Source organism: Phragmites australis, chromosome 6, assembly GCF_958298935.1.
Source record: "Phragmites australis chromosome 6, lpPhrAust1.1, whole genome shotgun sequence".
Classification (NCBI taxonomy): Eukaryota; Viridiplantae; Streptophyta; class Magnoliopsida; order Poales; family Poaceae; genus Phragmites; species Phragmites australis.
The window spans coordinates 13,416,208-13,432,713 of record NC_084926.1 but is presented as its reverse complement, the minus strand read 5'-3'; the positions used below and the strand labels follow the sequence as shown (position 1 = coordinate 13,432,713).

General features: G+C 41.9%; 2 protein-coding genes across 7 annotated transcripts; one reads left to right on the top strand and one right to left on the bottom strand.

Annotated features, from left to right (window-relative positions):
* The first annotated feature begins 1,845 nt into the window (after window positions 1-1,845).
* LOC133921768 (UDP-N-acetylglucosamine transporter UGNT1-like) lies at window positions 1,846-6,922 on the top strand. Of its 6 annotated transcripts, none has more exons than XM_062366782.1 (10): window positions 1,846-2,166; window positions 3,485-3,561; window positions 4,450-4,498; window positions 4,604-4,733; window positions 5,114-5,244; window positions 5,326-5,370; window positions 5,450-5,547; window positions 6,291-6,398; window positions 6,478-6,534; window positions 6,617-6,922. In XM_062366782.1, the coding sequence occupies exons 1-10, from the start codon at window positions 2,007-2,009 to the stop codon at window positions 6,689-6,691; spliced, it is 930 nt and encodes a 309-aa protein (XP_062222766.1). In that variant the 5' UTR covers window positions 1,846-2,006; the 3' UTR covers window positions 6,692-6,922. The 6 variants fall into 6 exon arrangements, with proteins under 6 accessions (XP_062222766.1, XP_062222765.1, XP_062222764.1 ...); XM_062366780.1 differs by having other exon boundaries at window positions 1,852-2,166; window positions 4,340-4,498; window positions 4,600-4,733; XM_062366784.1 differs by having other exon boundaries at window positions 2,025-2,166; window positions 4,600-4,733.
* Window positions 6,923-7,252: 330 nt separating this feature from the next.
* LOC133921770 (uncharacterized) lies at window positions 7,253-9,393 on the bottom strand. Its single transcript, XM_062366786.1, has 3 exons — window positions 9,301-9,393; window positions 9,039-9,259; window positions 7,253-7,778 (listed from the first exon to the last, which is right to left on the bottom strand). Exons 2-3 carry the CDS (start codon window positions 9,252-9,254, stop codon window positions 7,563-7,565), a joined length of 432 nt encoding a protein of 143 aa, XP_062222770.1. The 5' UTR covers window positions 9,255-9,259; window positions 9,301-9,393; the 3' UTR covers window positions 7,253-7,562.
* Window positions 9,394-16,506: the final 7,113 nt, after the last annotated feature.

The following is a 16,506-nucleotide window of genomic DNA, read 5'->3' as shown; positions in this document are numbered from 1 at the left end:
TGTATCTCTCTCTCTATATAGGAAGAGTATATCTATACTTCTATAAATATGTACTCTTACATACGTATCTTATAACGTAAGGAGTATCTCATGTGATAAATAGTATATATATAGAGTATTTGAGATATAAGATCAAGTGATATATATATATATATATATATATATATATATATATATTAAGGTGGTTTGCACATATTTTTTATATATTACTTTTATATACAAATATCAAAATATAATCAAAATATATTAAAATTAATGGATTTCTTTTCAATTTTTTTATGTAGTCACATTAAAGTATCTTAGAATGAGTATATAAGTATATTCATAGTGATAAAAGAGTATATCTATTTTATTTATGTGGTATACTATAGTAGTTAATATGTACTTCCGAGAATATAGAATAGTTTTCTATAGGAAGTATATACTTTCAGAAGTATATACTCTCATGTACATATCTCACAACAGCAGAGCAGCCTCCAATAATCTCTCACATAAGTGATGAAAAGAATATACCTTCTAATTTGTACTATTAAACAGGTGCCTTTCACGTGCAGCTCATGCCCAACCTAGAATGGAAAGTCTAATATTTATTCATTCTTACGGTTGCAAATAGGGATGTAAATGAGTACTCAATGAGCAGTTATAGGTTATCATTTAGTTTATTTTTTCTTTAATTTAATTGAGTGAGGGTGAATCTTTAATTCATATTTTTGAGTTTTAGTTTGACTCAATGATATAGAAAATATAAAAATTACATGTAATTGTAAATGAGTCGTACATGACGGACGGACCCTGCTATCAATCTCGATTCCGAACACGTCGAACCGGCGGCCCCACGGGGCGATCGATAGAGCACAAAAATGCTCCCTCTTTGAACGCATCCCATGTGATCAACGATATGCGATCATATCCAGCTGGTGGATCGTTGGATCTCATCCCTCCCTCCGCAAGGATTTGCTTGTTTAATCAACCCTCGACATGTGAGTGCCCTGTGGTGACACCGCACTTATCCCGCTGGCCCCGTTGCGTTGCGCGCGTCCGATGACCTGATCTCGACGTGATAAAGCGAGGCAACGCAACTTGGTAAAGCAAGGCGCGGCCCCCTCTATCTCATACATATTCCCATCCCACATCCCTCCCGTCCGCATCTAATGAAAGGGAGATTTTTTATTTTTATATTTTGAAAATAAAAATAATAAAAATATATGTCCGTTTGAAAAAATTTCAGAACCAAACTACTGTCGCTTTTCACTCTTCCAACAGATAACAAAATTAAAAATAAAAATACTTCATTCCATTACTTTTAAAAATTCAAAACACTATAAAAAAAGCCATAAAAATTATATTTTTTTTGGTAGTGTAGAGGATAGTATCTAAATCTTCAAAATATTTTAGATAAAAATATAATTTGTACAATGAGAAAAAACAAATTATATTGTTGGACTTTGTATAACAAAATTTATCTTTATTTCTCATCATATAAGTAATTATTTGAGCTGATTTTTTTTCAGAGCTAGATTATAGTATCCTCCGCACTATATATTTTTTCATAAATTTTTATGACTATTTCAATAGTATTTAAATTTAAAAGCATTGAAATATTGTATTTTTATTTTTTAATAAGTCACCTTTTCAACTGATGGCAATAGGCTAGTTATGCATTTTTGTTAAACGGATACCTATTTTTAAATCTTTAATTTTCGAGATATAAAAATAAAAAATCTAATAAAAGGTTGCCACCGCGCTGGCCAAGTCTGGCAGGCGGACCGGACCGGACTGACCGAATCGCCGAAGCGACGGCGAAGCACCCGCCCCGTTCGGCCGCTAGGGCCTCGCACGCACCAGCGCAGCGAACAAAACGACCAGTTTATTCCGTTGCCGTCGCGTGCATCGGGCCAAGTTGGAGCACAGAAATATCCTCCTGCTCCTCCTCGTCATCGGCGTGGTCGCGAGCGGGCGGGAGAGGCGAGGCGGATCGGGAGGGAGGGGAGATCCCGGGCGGAGAGATGGCGAAGGGCGGCGGGGAAAGGGGTCTGCTGCTGCCGGTGTCGGCGGACGGGGCGAAGGGCAACGGAGGAGGAGGTGGCGACGATGCCGCGCTGTTCAAGGGGTCCGCCATGACCCGACGCGGCGCCGCCGCCGCGCTCTCTTACATGGCCTGCTCCGGTACGCGCGTCCGATCCGCGCTTCCAGGGTGGTTTGGTTGCTTTTTTCCGGCGTTGGGTGCGCCACGGCGTGGTCTGGTTGCGCTGTGGTGGTGGTGGGGGGGGGGGGGGGGGAGGGGGTTCGTTCGTCGCGTGCAGCGAATTTAGGGATGCAATAGCACGGCATCTGGTGTCGTTATTTGTTGCTTGCGCTAGGTTTCTCTTCTGCTGTTGAATTCCGGTTGCTTTGCGGTTGGGATATGTGCCGGCTGGTTGACTTGTGTTTGGCCACAAGGCCGGGCTTTAGCTAGAGGCCAGTACGGTTGTTCGGTTGCTACGGGTTATACGCAAAGTGCATACTGCATAGAAGTTCTACATAAGTGGGAGTTGGTTGGTTCGTACGGATATACTACCTCCGATCCCAAATATAAGCCCATTTAGGTTTGTTAAATGATAAATGAGATTTGGATAGCGCAAATTAGCATATCTTCCATTTATCTGTGTTCACTGGTGGGTGGAGAACAATGAACGGATTATCATAGTTGGGCTGGCTATGTTGGAATGAATTCATGATGCCATTCTTCCTTTTGGATTCAAGATTAAAACTGCGCTGGGATCTAGTTTTGCATCCAAAGTCATCCAAACCAAGTACTATGTTGTGGATTGGGATGTTCCTTTTTGTTGATAATACCAGTTGAAGTAGTTGAGCAAAATGCATCATAGTTAGTTTTATTTAAACAATCTACTTTAGCTTACATTTCGCTTTGGTTGTTTCTTTCAAATATTCATATAGATTGCATCGAACATCTTGTTGAGCAAGGAAAAATGGAAAATAATTACGATGATGCATACTGTTCTACAGTAATTGATTGCCAATAATTGGATAAACTGCTTTCAGTACTTGTTGTAACTGTATGAGTAGGTGCTGTTGTCCTACCTCGAATATTTCCAGTGGCGCACAACATATGTAGCAAAGCAAATAATCGCAATCTTGATAATTGTTTGATTTGTTCCCTATCCTCCTCAACATTTGCTTTCTTGACATCATTTTTTTTTAATTTGCAGTATGCGCAATCAATATCTAGTTATGTTGGCTCCACATGTTAATCTTTTGCGCTCCAAATGGTCCACACACTGTTTGTCTGTTATTGGTTTATATGCATTCTATTCATTTTTGTTCCTTGATGGTATTCACACTGTCAAATGTTATCCTCTTTTTAGCTGCAGGAGCATGATAAACCAATTTCCATAGACTAATGTCGTGCCATTTTTATTTTTGTTTTTTCATTTTCAGGAACCAGATAAGGTCATACTAATTTTGGTGACTTTTCAATTTGCAGTGTTGCTAGTGATGTTCAACAAAGCAGCTCTGTCTTCGTATAATTTCCCTTGCGCAAATGTCATTACACTCCTTCAGGTATTGGATTTCTACGCGGAAAATCTATGGTGTGCAGCTTGTTGTGCTCTTCTGACTGTATATTTCACCAAGAAATTGCTATTTTTCTCGACAGAGCACATAAAAGTTATATGTCTGTGTTCCATCGTGTGTGTAGCATTACCTTTCAAGTTTTAATGTTGTATAGGTCTGTGTGAGCCACTAGCTTGTAGTCTAGTCCTGGGTTTCAGTTACCACCAGTAACCGGTTTTCCCATGGAGTACCAGGAAGAACAAATTCCATCCAGGAAATATTGAAACGTGAAATGTAAAATTTAATTTAAACAGATGAACAGTTATCTGATGGGGACCCAATGGGAACCTCATTTTGGGCGGTAACTGGTGGGGAGCTGGTCAAATTCAAGTTCAGCATCTAAATTCAACAAACCAAACTGCCTGGGGGAAAAGGTGGGAACCATACCTGTCATGGTCTGAGATTCTTTTATTATCCGAAATCTGAAACCCTGGTCTAGTCTACCAATGGTAGATTTCTAAAAGCAACAAATTTCACCTTTGATTTCATCTACTTTGAGAATGATCCAATTCTTACTTGAGCTGGAAACAAATTTCACTTTTGATCTTGCTTTGGAATTTGTACCTCCAGAATCTTGCAGTGATAGCTGTTGATGAACATAGTTTTGTAAAACATTCCTTTGTCTTTAAAGTTTACATGGCTGTTGACTACACTTCTTTGTTTGTATCTGTATTCTATTGTTTCTGTTTTTCTCCTTTCTTTGCTAACACTTAATGAACATGGGCAGATGGTGTGCTCAACATGCCTTCTTTACGTTCTGAGACGGTTAAAGATAATCTCCTTTATAAATAGTGAACCATCAGTGCCTTCTGATTCACTATTCTTCGTGCCATTCAGGATATTGCTTCGCACCACACCTCTTTCTTTGGCTTATTTACTCTACATGGTATGCTGATTCCCTCACATACAACATGAAACTGAGTTATAAGTAAGCACATGCATTTCTATTTGCATTGAATTCTGAGTGGTGTTTGTGCTTGGTAAAAGCTAGCTTCAATGGAATCTGTCCGTGGAGTCAACGTCCCTATGTATACAACTCTACGGCGCACAACAGTAGTATTTACAATGACAATGGAGTATTTCTTATCAAAGCAGAAGCATACCCCGCCTATAATTGGCAGGTAAATGTCTAGACATTTATTTCTTTTGTTTTCTTGTATCTCATTATTGTCATTACGCACCATGTTGTCGAAATTAAGAATATGCGATAGTTAGCTTATGTAAGCCTTTTTTTGTTTAATGCACTCTTGTCCCAGGCAACGTCACACATTTGTATGTCCACACATTATCCATTTTTAAAAGCCTTTGATATTTATTCCACCCAATAGTAATTGGCATCCGTGTGCTCCTCTTACGTTTTATGTGCCCTACTGCTGTACCTGTAGTCCTGTACTATGTTAGCTTGAAATATTGCATTTGTTATGCTGAACATTTTCAGAACATGATAGTGTTCTGAATCTGTAATGTTCCACTTTCTGGTTGTTAACCAAGGCTTTATCAGTGTGGCTTTGATCATATTCGGAGCATTTGTTGCTGGAGCTCGAGACTTGTCATTTGATGCTCGTGGGTATGCCATTGTCTTTGTGGCCAACATTACAACAGCTGTTTATCTTGCTACTATAAACCGCATCGGTAAGGCATCTTCCTTTTACTATTTATAATGCCATTCATCCTTACATATTCTTTCTGATCAGATGTTTTGTTTTGTTCTAGGAAAATCTAGTGGTCTCAATAGTTTTGGCCTGATGTGGTGCAATGGTATTATTTTGATTGTCCGTAACTTCAGATCAAACTTCATTTGCCTTCAAAACTTATATCCTGTCTGTCTGGATTTCAGGACTTGTCTGTGGGCCTTCAGTACTGTTCTTGACATACATTCAGGGCGACCTAAAGAGGGCCATGGAATTTCCCTACCTTTATTCCCCTGGGTTTCAGGTAACTTCACAGTTTCATGCTTAAGCTAGTTTGTGCATTACCCTCTTTTTGTCATCAGTTTACGAGGCGTCTAAAGATAGTATTTGTGGATGCGCCTCACAAGTTTCAAAAGCATGCTATCATGTTTGTTGACTTCGCTGGTGTGATTGTATTACTGTCTAGCCACTTAGCCCTTCTTGGACTCATGCTGTGGCTGGCATGCTAGCTTGCATGGCATCAGTCTGTTTCTTTCCACTATCAAGATCCGACCTACTCAAACCCAGAAATTAGCTTGGATTGCACATGTTCCTGTAACATCTGAGTGCTATCTTGGATGTAATCACACAGTCTGAGCCACTGGCTCTGCTGCTGCTGCTGCTGCTAAGTTTTGATAATACCACCCTGTAATCCTCTAGTACCATTTATCACTTTTTATGGATAATTATTTATAGGACTATAACAGGGGTCGTGTACTCACGTTTCATCCTGTATTACTGTGACTTCTTGATAACGCGTCCAGTTTGAAACATCAAAATTCTTTCATCCAGTTCAAGGATACAGCATATGTATTGCATATTCTTGAGGTCCTTTTTTACATGTTAATACATTATTTTTTCATGCTAGTTTTTCTTCAGAACAGCCAGACAAAACTGAGAAACCTATCACTTAATTGTGAGCAGTGCCAAGTCAAGTAATTTATCATGTGATGTTGCACCTACAATGTGAAGCTACGAATGTCACTAATAATGCAATCTCACTTGTAGGCTGTGCTGCTATTTTCATGCATCCTAGCATTTCTACTGAACTACACCATCTTCTGGAACACAATCCTGAATTCTGCACTCACACAATCGATGTGCGGTAATTTGAAGGTACGACTTCCATCCAGTTATTCCACTCTAGTCATCATGCAAAGCACTAGTGGTCTCTTCATATTCGCTATTTCTGCAGGATTTCTTCACTGTTGGAATTGGTTGGGTGCTATTCGGTGGGCTTCCTTTTGATCTGGTAAGTTTTGAGTTTATTTCTTGTGCACCATTAACTCTTTTAATCTTCCCCTGAATACTGAACCTAAGTTTTGTTACGGCAGCTTAATATTATGGGGCAAGGGCTTGGCTTTCTGGGTTCTGGCTTGTATGCCTACTGCAAAATCAAGGGAAAGTAGATATTGATGTCTAATAGGATCAAATGTAAGTATATATTGATGTTTAAGTTGGAGGGGCAGTGTGTTTTAACCGAAGTAGCGGCGTTCATGCTGTTTGCTCCTGCATATGGGAGAAAAATTTTGTAGGTCTTGTTTGCATTTATAAATTTCAGTTTTCATGATTAGAACAAGAATGGCAGGCCATTATTTGACCAATGAAATAGAATATACCGAGATTTGAGTGTTGCTGTATGATAATTTCTCTTTCAAAACTTGAATAAACATGAAGAATACAGCGAAGAACCTTTCGTAGAATACGTAGTAGGCACATCGAACAATAGAATATGATCGATTACTCGTGTTCCCAGGCGCGTTCAGTCGCGAATATGGACCAATGGAACATGCCCCTAACGAAAATCAGAACGTTCATTTGACAAGAGTTTTGCGGAAACCAAATTGATGCTGACTTCAAGCAGAGTTCAAAACAACAAAAATAGCGCAGAGCTCATTTCCCGCACACTGGGCAACAATGCCACCAAGCAGGCTCGCTCACCAGAAGAACGTCGATTCTACTGAACACAGTTTAAAAAGTAATAACATAATCGTTGCAGTCGAACTTGCAATATCTTGTCGCGATGTACACGCTACTTTCCCAAGATAGAAAAAGCGAGAATACATGTCATCACAGATATAGCATTTTTGTAATCCGTCGAACAAAACTTTCATAGCTTTAGAAAAGCCCAAAGGTATTCATAACAAACTTATGCGTCTAGAGCCTATATAAACCGGCAGAACTAACAGATCCAACTGAACTGATATCTCTTACATTCTTCAAAGATATGGCACATTCTTTTGGCCCATTGTCTATCTACCACAGCCAGGTCATCCAAAATTACTCAGTAGGCTTGTCCGGGTCATCTTCCTCAGGCTCTTCCTTGTCTGGATCATCCTCTTGTGGTTCTTCCGGAGGTGGTTGTTCTTCCTCTTCCTCTTCTTCATCGTCATCCAGAGGATCATCAGCTGGTAATGGATGGGGCAATGGTGTCTTCATAGGGCTGAACTTTGGGAAGATATCAGGTCTTCTCCCAGGCTTTGGTCTCTCCCATTCCTAGGAACATTCGAAAGACAAAAGACATTAACTTCGATGCCAATACAAAAGAAAAATGAAGTGGATGGAACATCATATCTAAATCACTGCAGTCATGTTTGACATTGTTTTGCTAGGCTAGACAAATCATGCACACCAAAAAATGCAACCATCTCAGAAATAACTTAAATAGTCATTGAAAAAGATTACAAGAGGCCTGCACACACTACTTCGGTCATACTAAAAAAATTTAAGGCAGGTTATAGGCATAATAACGATTGTTGCAGCTCCAATCCACTCAGCTAGTCAGCATCACAATAATACATTGCCAAGAGAGGCTAGGCTCAATATGCTTACAGATCATAACAACATGTAAAACACAATGTCATGAAGCCATGAACATATAGTCTGGCTTTAAAAAAATGAGGCAGTAAATTTACCAAAAACAGCTCATAACTGCTCCTAAGTCCCAACATTCTATCATTTTTACATGTCGTGCTTGAAACAAGATATCACAAGCTATTAGATCAACGGAAGGAATTAAACTACTAGAACAGTGAAGTACCGTAATGACGTCAAAACAACAGCTGAGAAATGAAAAGACTCTTTAAGATGAAAAAGGTAGCCACAAAATAGCCATTGATCGTTCCAATGCAAGCTACACATGCAGAAGTCAGACATTGAGGTAACATTTAGGGCTTATTTCTAGTCAGTATTTAGGAGTGCATCTAGTATTTGAAGGTATAAATCTCCATTCGCAGGATAAGCAGCTAACATTACAACAATCTGTGGAAGTTTGTCAAGAAAAAGGTTATCCTACGATTGTTCCTGCACATGGAACAACATCTACAAAATAATCTCAAGCACCCAAGTAAACCTATGATAGTTTCAACTCATGCAACTCCATTCATAAACAATCAGTTAAGCAAAACACGTATTGTTTTTGGTGCAGGGATCTTTTTCAGATAGAATTTTAAGCTGACAAATCCCTCAGAAATGGATGAAAGACTAAACCGGCATGATACTACCTAATATAAACCCCTCGCAGTTTCCACAACCAGAGGCCAACGTGAATCAGGTATTATGCAGACCAACCATAAGAACCCCACAGCCTATGCAACATTTATACATATTTCCTCTATCCCCAATCCGTAGGATCCCCCTAAACCCGTACTTGGTCAGCTAAAAGGACCAGAATTTCCCCAACCGAAGCCTCCAATTCCACAAGGATAGGGCGATAAATCAAACGAATAGATGGGAACGGGGGAGCAGGAGAATTACGATGGGGAAATCGAGGGGCGAGCGCCGCGTAATCTTCTCCTCGTCGGGGGCCACGCAGACCACGAGCGCGTCCCACCTGCGCCGCCCCTTCACGGGGACTGCCACCCGCGCGAGGGAGACGCCCCCGGAGGCGGAGGCGGGGACACCGAGGGCGCCCGGCGCCTCCGCCACCGGCGGGGCGGCGGCCGGGGCCGAGAGGCACCACGCGGACGCCATTGTTTGGAGGGGGGGGGGGGGGGTCAAGGTAGGGTCTTGTTCGGCTTAGTGCTCGCTCTCGCTTCTCTTGGGTTCTGGGTTGGAGAAGAAGCCGGGTTGGAATGGAATTTGGGTGTCGTGTGGAGCTGTGGCGTTTGGGTGTGATTGATTCCTTGTACGGGTGTTATCTATATCACTGTATGGATTGTATAGTAAAGTTAAGTAAAAATAGTTTGAGTAGAGTCGTATTTGTTTAAAAGAGTGTTTTATTAGTTGTATCTGTCTGGATAGATTGAGATGAGTTTTGTTTGCTTTATCAAACCTTAGACTGTATGATAGGATGTAAGAGTTAAGACTGATCGGTTGCTCATATGAAGATGATTTTATGATATTGATAAGTATGTCTACCTGCATGATTAGATGCATGAGCCTTCATTCGTTGACCTAGGCTGCAGATGTACATTTGCATCTATCGAGGTAGACTGGAACAGTGCATATGAGAAACTAAACATATTTCCCTATTAGATTATGAGTGTGTATGGTAGCCTACAGTAATTATGGCCTGACTATAATATAATCTAGGTTAAGCCTAGCCCACTTGTCCCTAGCAAATATGGTGGTGTTTGGTTACCTGTATTTGCTAAGCCAGATTCATTTGAGATGTTGTTGGTTGGTTGGGTAAGTATTCTTGTACGTAAGAGATGTTGTTTGGTTGGATGCATGAACTTTGGATTCAATTACCTCCCTAGTTGGATGGTAAGATTACCCCTATCATTCATTTATGTAGAAATATTGTCTAAGTCCAAAATATTCTAAATTGGAATGAAAATCACATAAAATTTGATCATACAAATCAGCAGGACATCAAACAAATTTGATCAAATATTGTGTAAGTCCAAAATACTCATGTATGTATTAAAAATTATTTCAACTAGAATATTATTGATCAAACAACATTGGAAATCACTGAAAGCAACATTATCATCTTTATTACATAATTCAGATTATGGTTGTTTGCAGAAGTACATCACATCATTGAATTTTGGTGACACAGCATAAATGTACAGAGTAGGCTATAGTTTCAAAGTTCCCCTATTGCCATCGGTCTCAGAAATGGCAAACACTTGCACTTCAGAGCCCCAGTTCACTTTGACAAATTTATATATGGACAATCATTCCACAAACCCATCAATTACTGGCTAACCAAAAATTTCACAACAAATAGCATTCAGGAGTCGGATAACTCCATTCAAACAGCACAAGAATCGTATCTCAAAAAAAAAATACCGCAAACCCTAATTGTGTACTCACCGATGCATACATGCCTTGCATGTATGCATGAATCTGAAGTGCATACAGGTATGTCATGTATGCATGTGTTCACCTACAAGTCTAATCTATAGTTGTTTTACCTGAGTTATACAAGCTTTACAAAAAAATTAATGTGGAGTCCAGCAAGGCTGGTACCATCACATTCCTAACTATATGGGATGTTAGGATGTAAGGAGGTGATCAAAAAATAGTCAGGTGGGAGTCAAACAAAAGAGGCATTGTGTAGGACATCACTAGTTCTAGTTCTTGACCAAGTAGCTCTTCATCTAGAGCTCATGGTCCTCAGTAGAGAACTGGACATAGTTCAACCCCAGGGCCTTGTTTTTGGTCAAGAAACCCAACCCAAACATGAGCTGCTCCCTATTAAAGCCTAGGTTGTTCATGACTGCCTAATACAACCTAGGAGTTACCTCAGAGTGCACAGTGGAGCTCACAACAACAACAAAGTCCCTGATGGCTTCAGTGAGACCAGACATGAGAGCCAATCCTCATTGATGGTTCCCCTCTTCCTCTTGCCAGGTATAGAGATATCTACCTTCTCCTTACTCTCCCCAGACTCCCCAGTCTTCCCCTCCTCACCATGGTCAGCTGCAGAGTTAGTGGCATCAGTGAGGTCAATTGGGTTGCCTAAGGGCTCATTGGATCCCATTGCAAATCTGCCTGTAGCAACTCCACTGCCAAAGATAATTTGCATTTGTAGGTAGTTCTCTAATGGCACATTAAGGTAATCAACATCTTTGGGGTGGTCCTGTAGGGAAGAGTGTATGAAATATTAGTGACACATTGAGGTAAAGATGATATGACATATTAGTGGAAACTAACATATATGAGTTAAGCATGGACATAACCTTAGTATGACCTTTATAGTGTTCAGGATTCAGAACTATCATGTATTTCTCCCCATCCCAAAGAGCCCCACTAAACTCCTTAAGGTTGCAGATTTTGACCCACCTAGCCCTCCACTTCCTCAGGTGGTTGTACACCTAACTACCAGTCACCTCTAGCCCACTGAATTCACACACCATCTTGGCTACTGAGTTAAGGTGAACCTCCTTAAATCCCTTGTCAGTCTTGACCCCTTGACCCACCAAGTTAATAAACCTCCTTAGAGAGAAGCTAGACATTGAAGCAATCCAATTCAACCTATTGCCCCCAGCATTCCACCCTCAGCTGCACCCAAATCTGCCATCACCTAATTGGTTTGAATACAACAAAATCAATAGTACAACAAATAATATGAACCAATTAAATGCAGAGGGAAAACAACCCACATAATGTGAGTAAGGTAATATCATTGAGGGTCATCATTGCAAGAGCACATTGGTCTCAGGAAGGTAGTATCTGTTCCCCATGCATACTATAAGTAGCACATGTTTCAATCACCAAATAAAGTTGGGCATTATTACAGACCGTGAGAGTTACAGAAATTAAACACTTGAGATGCCCTTGTTCTGCCACATTTGTTGGGCCCATAGGTCCCTCTTGGCAGACTAGGTATTATTGTCCATGACTACATCGTTTGTGGTAGCTTCATTGGACACATTTGGATTCCATGTTTCCTCAGGTGGGCCATGTTCATCCGGCCCATGTCTAAGGGTCTAGTTATGAAGGATGCGGCAAGCCAGCACAAGCTTCACTTAAGACCTGTATGGGTGGATGACTTGTTATAGAGAATTTTGAACCTATTCTTCAAAGCCCCTAAAGCGCTCTCTACTATCACGCTAAGTGATGAATGGCTCAAATTGAAGAGCTCCCTTGGGTTTTGAGGGTGATTCCCTCCACCATATTCCCTTAGACGGTACCTTGTACCCCTCAGATGGTACCTTATACCTCTATAGGGAGGAAAGAAGCCAGGCCTAATAGCATATCCTGCATCTACCAGATAAAATTTACCTAACATTGGTAAAGGAATGTATGAGAGAGAGTTATGTATGATCTGTTGTTTACTAAATGTTATTTTTTTGTACCCGTAGGCACTCTCAACCCATCTGACCTCTGAAGGGCATCAGTTAGGATGAGGGCATCATGTGTTGATCCTTTCCACCCTGCCAGGACATATGTAAACCTAAGGTCAAAGTCAACTACTGCTGGACATTTTGAGTGGTGGTGTGCTTCCTTCCCAAGAATGTTGTTCGATGCTTCTCAAGGACCCTAGCTAGCACATGAGTACCATCAACGGCACCTAAATAGTCCTACAATCATGTACATAAGCAGATGGATTACAGGAGGTCAACGAGGAATGGCTTTTGAACATATTAGGGTCAAAGTAGGATTCCACATGCGGCTTCGTTGAATTTTGGTTGGGGCAGCAGTGGAAGGGAGGACTATCATCTCATATCTCAATTCACCAACGACATACAATACTTGTGAGAAATACCTACTGATGGTTTCAGTTGATATTCTAAATGTTAGCTTGATGCACTTGAACCTTTGGTTGTGGCCAACAACATGCAGGAACATTGCCACTTGCTCCTCTACTGAATTATGGATGCTATCTCTCAGAATACCTCTACTATGGAAAAAGTCACAAAGCTACATAAATGGATCTCTCTTCATCCTAAGGAGCTCTACACATTGCAGATCATCAGATTCGTAGATGAACGTAAGGTTTACCTGCCTGTCAATGTCCCTCTGAAGCATGGTCCATAGGTAACACCATGCCGGTGGCAAAGCAGGGCATGTTTAAAACGGATGAATACCCACACTATAATGACTACCATTAGAGCAGCACCCCTCACAATCAGACGCCTTCGCCTAGTCCCAAGATCCATGGATATACAGTGAAAGAAGCATGTTCATTAGGGCAACGAAATGGTGATTTAATAGTGCTACTAAAGTTTTTTAGGGTTTCAACAATATTCTCATGGCTGCAACTTGTGCCTCCTAGTGAGACGGAACATCATCGACCATGGGCTCAAGCTCATAGTTTTGAGTAAAAAAACTTTCAGGGTTTCAACAGCGTTCCCACGACTGCAACTTGTGTCTCCCAGTGGGACGGAACATCATTGAACATGGCCTCAAGCTCAAAGTTTCAAGTACAAAACAAAAGAAATCACCACAAATCTAAAATCTATGCCACGGTTCACCATGAAGATGAACAGATTTGCCAACATTCTTCAAAATCTAACAAAGAGAAATCAGATAAACATGGAAGAGAGCACCAGATGCTGGGAAAATGGGGATGATGCGCATGAAATTAACTAGATCAGGGCCCCCAAGTCCCCTTCCGAGCATAGGCCTTACTGGATCGAAGAGCACCACCCACATGTTAGCGACGAGGAATGACGTGCACCACTCTGAGGGAGATGGAAAGAGATAGTGGGGGGGGGGGGGGGAGTGGTGCCGATGCGAGAGGGGAAAATGCAGTGACCTAACGCGCCCTCCCTTTTATTCGGTGCATGAATGGGGACGAGGAGGCCGAGTGCGTTGCACAGCTGAGGCCAAGTGTCGAATATCTAACTATGGGGTATATATATGCATAAGTAGTTTACCATATACGGATAAGGTATACTGTGTGCATACTTAACAACTTTGGATATTACGAAACCAAAATCTGCAGTACCTGATACTCCCAAAACCTAGGTTAGCCATATTGTTTGTACTCAGGTGAATACATATACATAATCATCCACCCACGATGTAGGGTATTACTCCAACCGGAGGATTGAACCTGTATACATCGTGTGTCTCGCTTCATGTTCGATTTCTAATCCATGAAGGTAACCCCGTTATTTTTCGGACACATTGTCAGGAACAAATCCTTGATAGTTGGCGTGCCAGGTAGGGGTCTTTTGCTTTTCGAGATCGACTATGTCTCGAGTGCACATCGGTGATAGGTTCTCCGATGATGTCTTCTACGACCACTTCGGGTCAACAACGATCATCCTCGAATCACCCCTAGCTGGGTCAGAGACCACGTTCAGAACTATGATCTTCTGCTGGGACCATCAAGGTGAGCTGATCCGCACCAGTATTATTGACTCCAGACTATTGGACGCATACCGCGAGGTGGGACATCTCGAGTGGGATCCTAAGGAGCCCAATGTTCTCCAATACATGGACAGCGACAGCGACGAGGGTGGCGATGATGACTTCACCGCCAATCAGAGCAACCGAATAGATCAATTCATGTTCATAGCTAGAGGAGATGATACCCCACCTGCTGACCCAATGGCGGTGGATCCAAATGCCATGTTCAACAATGGCACTGAGATTCTCGAGGATCCAGCAGTTGTAGCCGCCTCTCATGGTACTAGCGTTGCTGGCGATATGCTACCAGAGATATCTATAACTGGATTCGTATGGGTCCTTGGCACAACTCTCCATTGACGGATCTCCTGGTATTCAACGACGACTTCTGGTAGGCACACCTCCACCGCTAGCGGCTCAAACATCAAGGAACGAGCTCCCTCAGAACAACAACCGCAGAACTGCATCATCTCGACCACAACCAAGTTTGGGCAGTGATGTTTTCAGCACTCCAGATGCTAATGTCTAGGGAGCCCATCTGATTTTGAGATCTCTTCTAGAGTTAGATCCAGCGAATCCTTTAACCACTATGGTTAACCAGGTCAGGACCTTACTCGATACGGCCAAAATCCAAGCCACTCAAGCAAACAATCCTAGCAGCTCTAGGCGCCCCAGTTGGCAAGGCATCGGCTCGAGGAGCCACAAATACGAGTATCCTCGAGTCGAGGGATCCCAGGCCAGAAGCATGTGATCAAGTTCGAGTACCACTTTGCGGGCCAAACTGTAACTCCCTATCCATAGGTGTAGGAACTGGGAAGACTTGAGGAATCACATTGCTCATAATCGGTATGATCTACGTACAATGATAGACAACCACCGTGAGGAACGTCGCGAGGACAACTGCCGCCATTGCGATCATAGATATCCATGACGAGATGGTTGACGTGACTCAGGCATGATAGTCCTCCCTCACCTCTTCCTAAAGAATTCTATAGAGGCTATGAAGCTTTCGTACACACTATTTGGTCGATACGATGGCCTCAAAAGTTCAAGGCGGGCCAAATCCAGAAGTATGATAGTAAGATCAACCCCAACGAGTGGTTACATATCTATACCATGATTATTTGAGCTACGGGTGATGACAATAAGGTAATGGCCAATTATCTACTGACTATGCTTGATGGACCTGCCAGGTGCTGGTTGTTGAACCTACCTCCTAATTTGATTTGATCATGGGCCAAGTTGAAGACTCAATTCATAGCCAACTTCCAAGGCACATTCAAGCACCTAGGAATAGAGAATGATCTCCATCAGCTGAACCAGAGTGAGGAAGAGTCCCTATGAGATTTCATACACCAGTTTAATGACAGGCATAACACAATCTCAGACATCTCTGACCAGTCAATCATCATCACTTTCAAGCGAGACGTCCGAGACACGAATCTACTCCTACTCAAAAGATCCACACGGTCAAAGCGCTCTTCAAGTTGGCTGACAAGTGTGCAAAGTGAGCAAAAGCCCTAGTACGCACCAAAAATCATCAATATGGCAAGGACAAGTCCGAGTCCTCAAATAATGGGGAGGGGAGAAGAACAAACTCGATGACAAGCGCAAGAGTCCAAATACGACCATAGCTGCAGTCGATAGGAGCAAGTCACGCAACACTGGGGGTAACAAAGGCCTGAGTCGAGGTGGTGGAAAGTCGTGTCCTGTTCATTGAACCATCCAACACAACTTCGATGAGTGCCGTGTCATTAAAAAGAAGGTCAATGAAAAGCTCAAGGCCGATGTTGCTGAGCATAACAATAAATAGGCCAAACCGAACGTTAATGGTGACGAGCCCGAATTCCATGAGGCCGACCAAAGTCCAGCACATATCTTCGGAGGATCCGCTGCGTATAAATCTAAAAGGCAGTACAAGGCGGTTGAATGATAGGTCAATTTAGCTCTTATTGGGCCTACTCACTACCTC

Coding starts and splice junctions, on each gene's coding strand:
- LOC133921768 (XM_062366780.1), top strand. CDS start 2,007: ATGGCGAAGGGCGGCGGGGAAAGGGGTCTGCTGCTGCCGGTGTCGGCG. Junction 4,734..5,113: donor ACCCCGCCTATAATTGGCAG/GTAAATGTCTAG, acceptor AGGCTTTATCAG/TGTGGCTTTGATCATATTCG. Junction 6,399..6,477: donor CGATGTGCGGTAATTTGAAG/GTACGACTTCCA, acceptor CTATTTCTGCAG/GATTTCTTCACTGTTGGAAT.
- LOC133921770 (XM_062366786.1), bottom strand. CDS start 9,254: ATGGCGTCCGCGTGGTGCCTCTCGGCCCCGGCCGCCGCCCCGCCGGTG. Junction 7,779..9,038: donor CGCCCCTCGATTTCCCCATC/GTAATTCTCCTG, acceptor GAATGTTCCTAG/GAATGGGAGAGACCAAAGCC.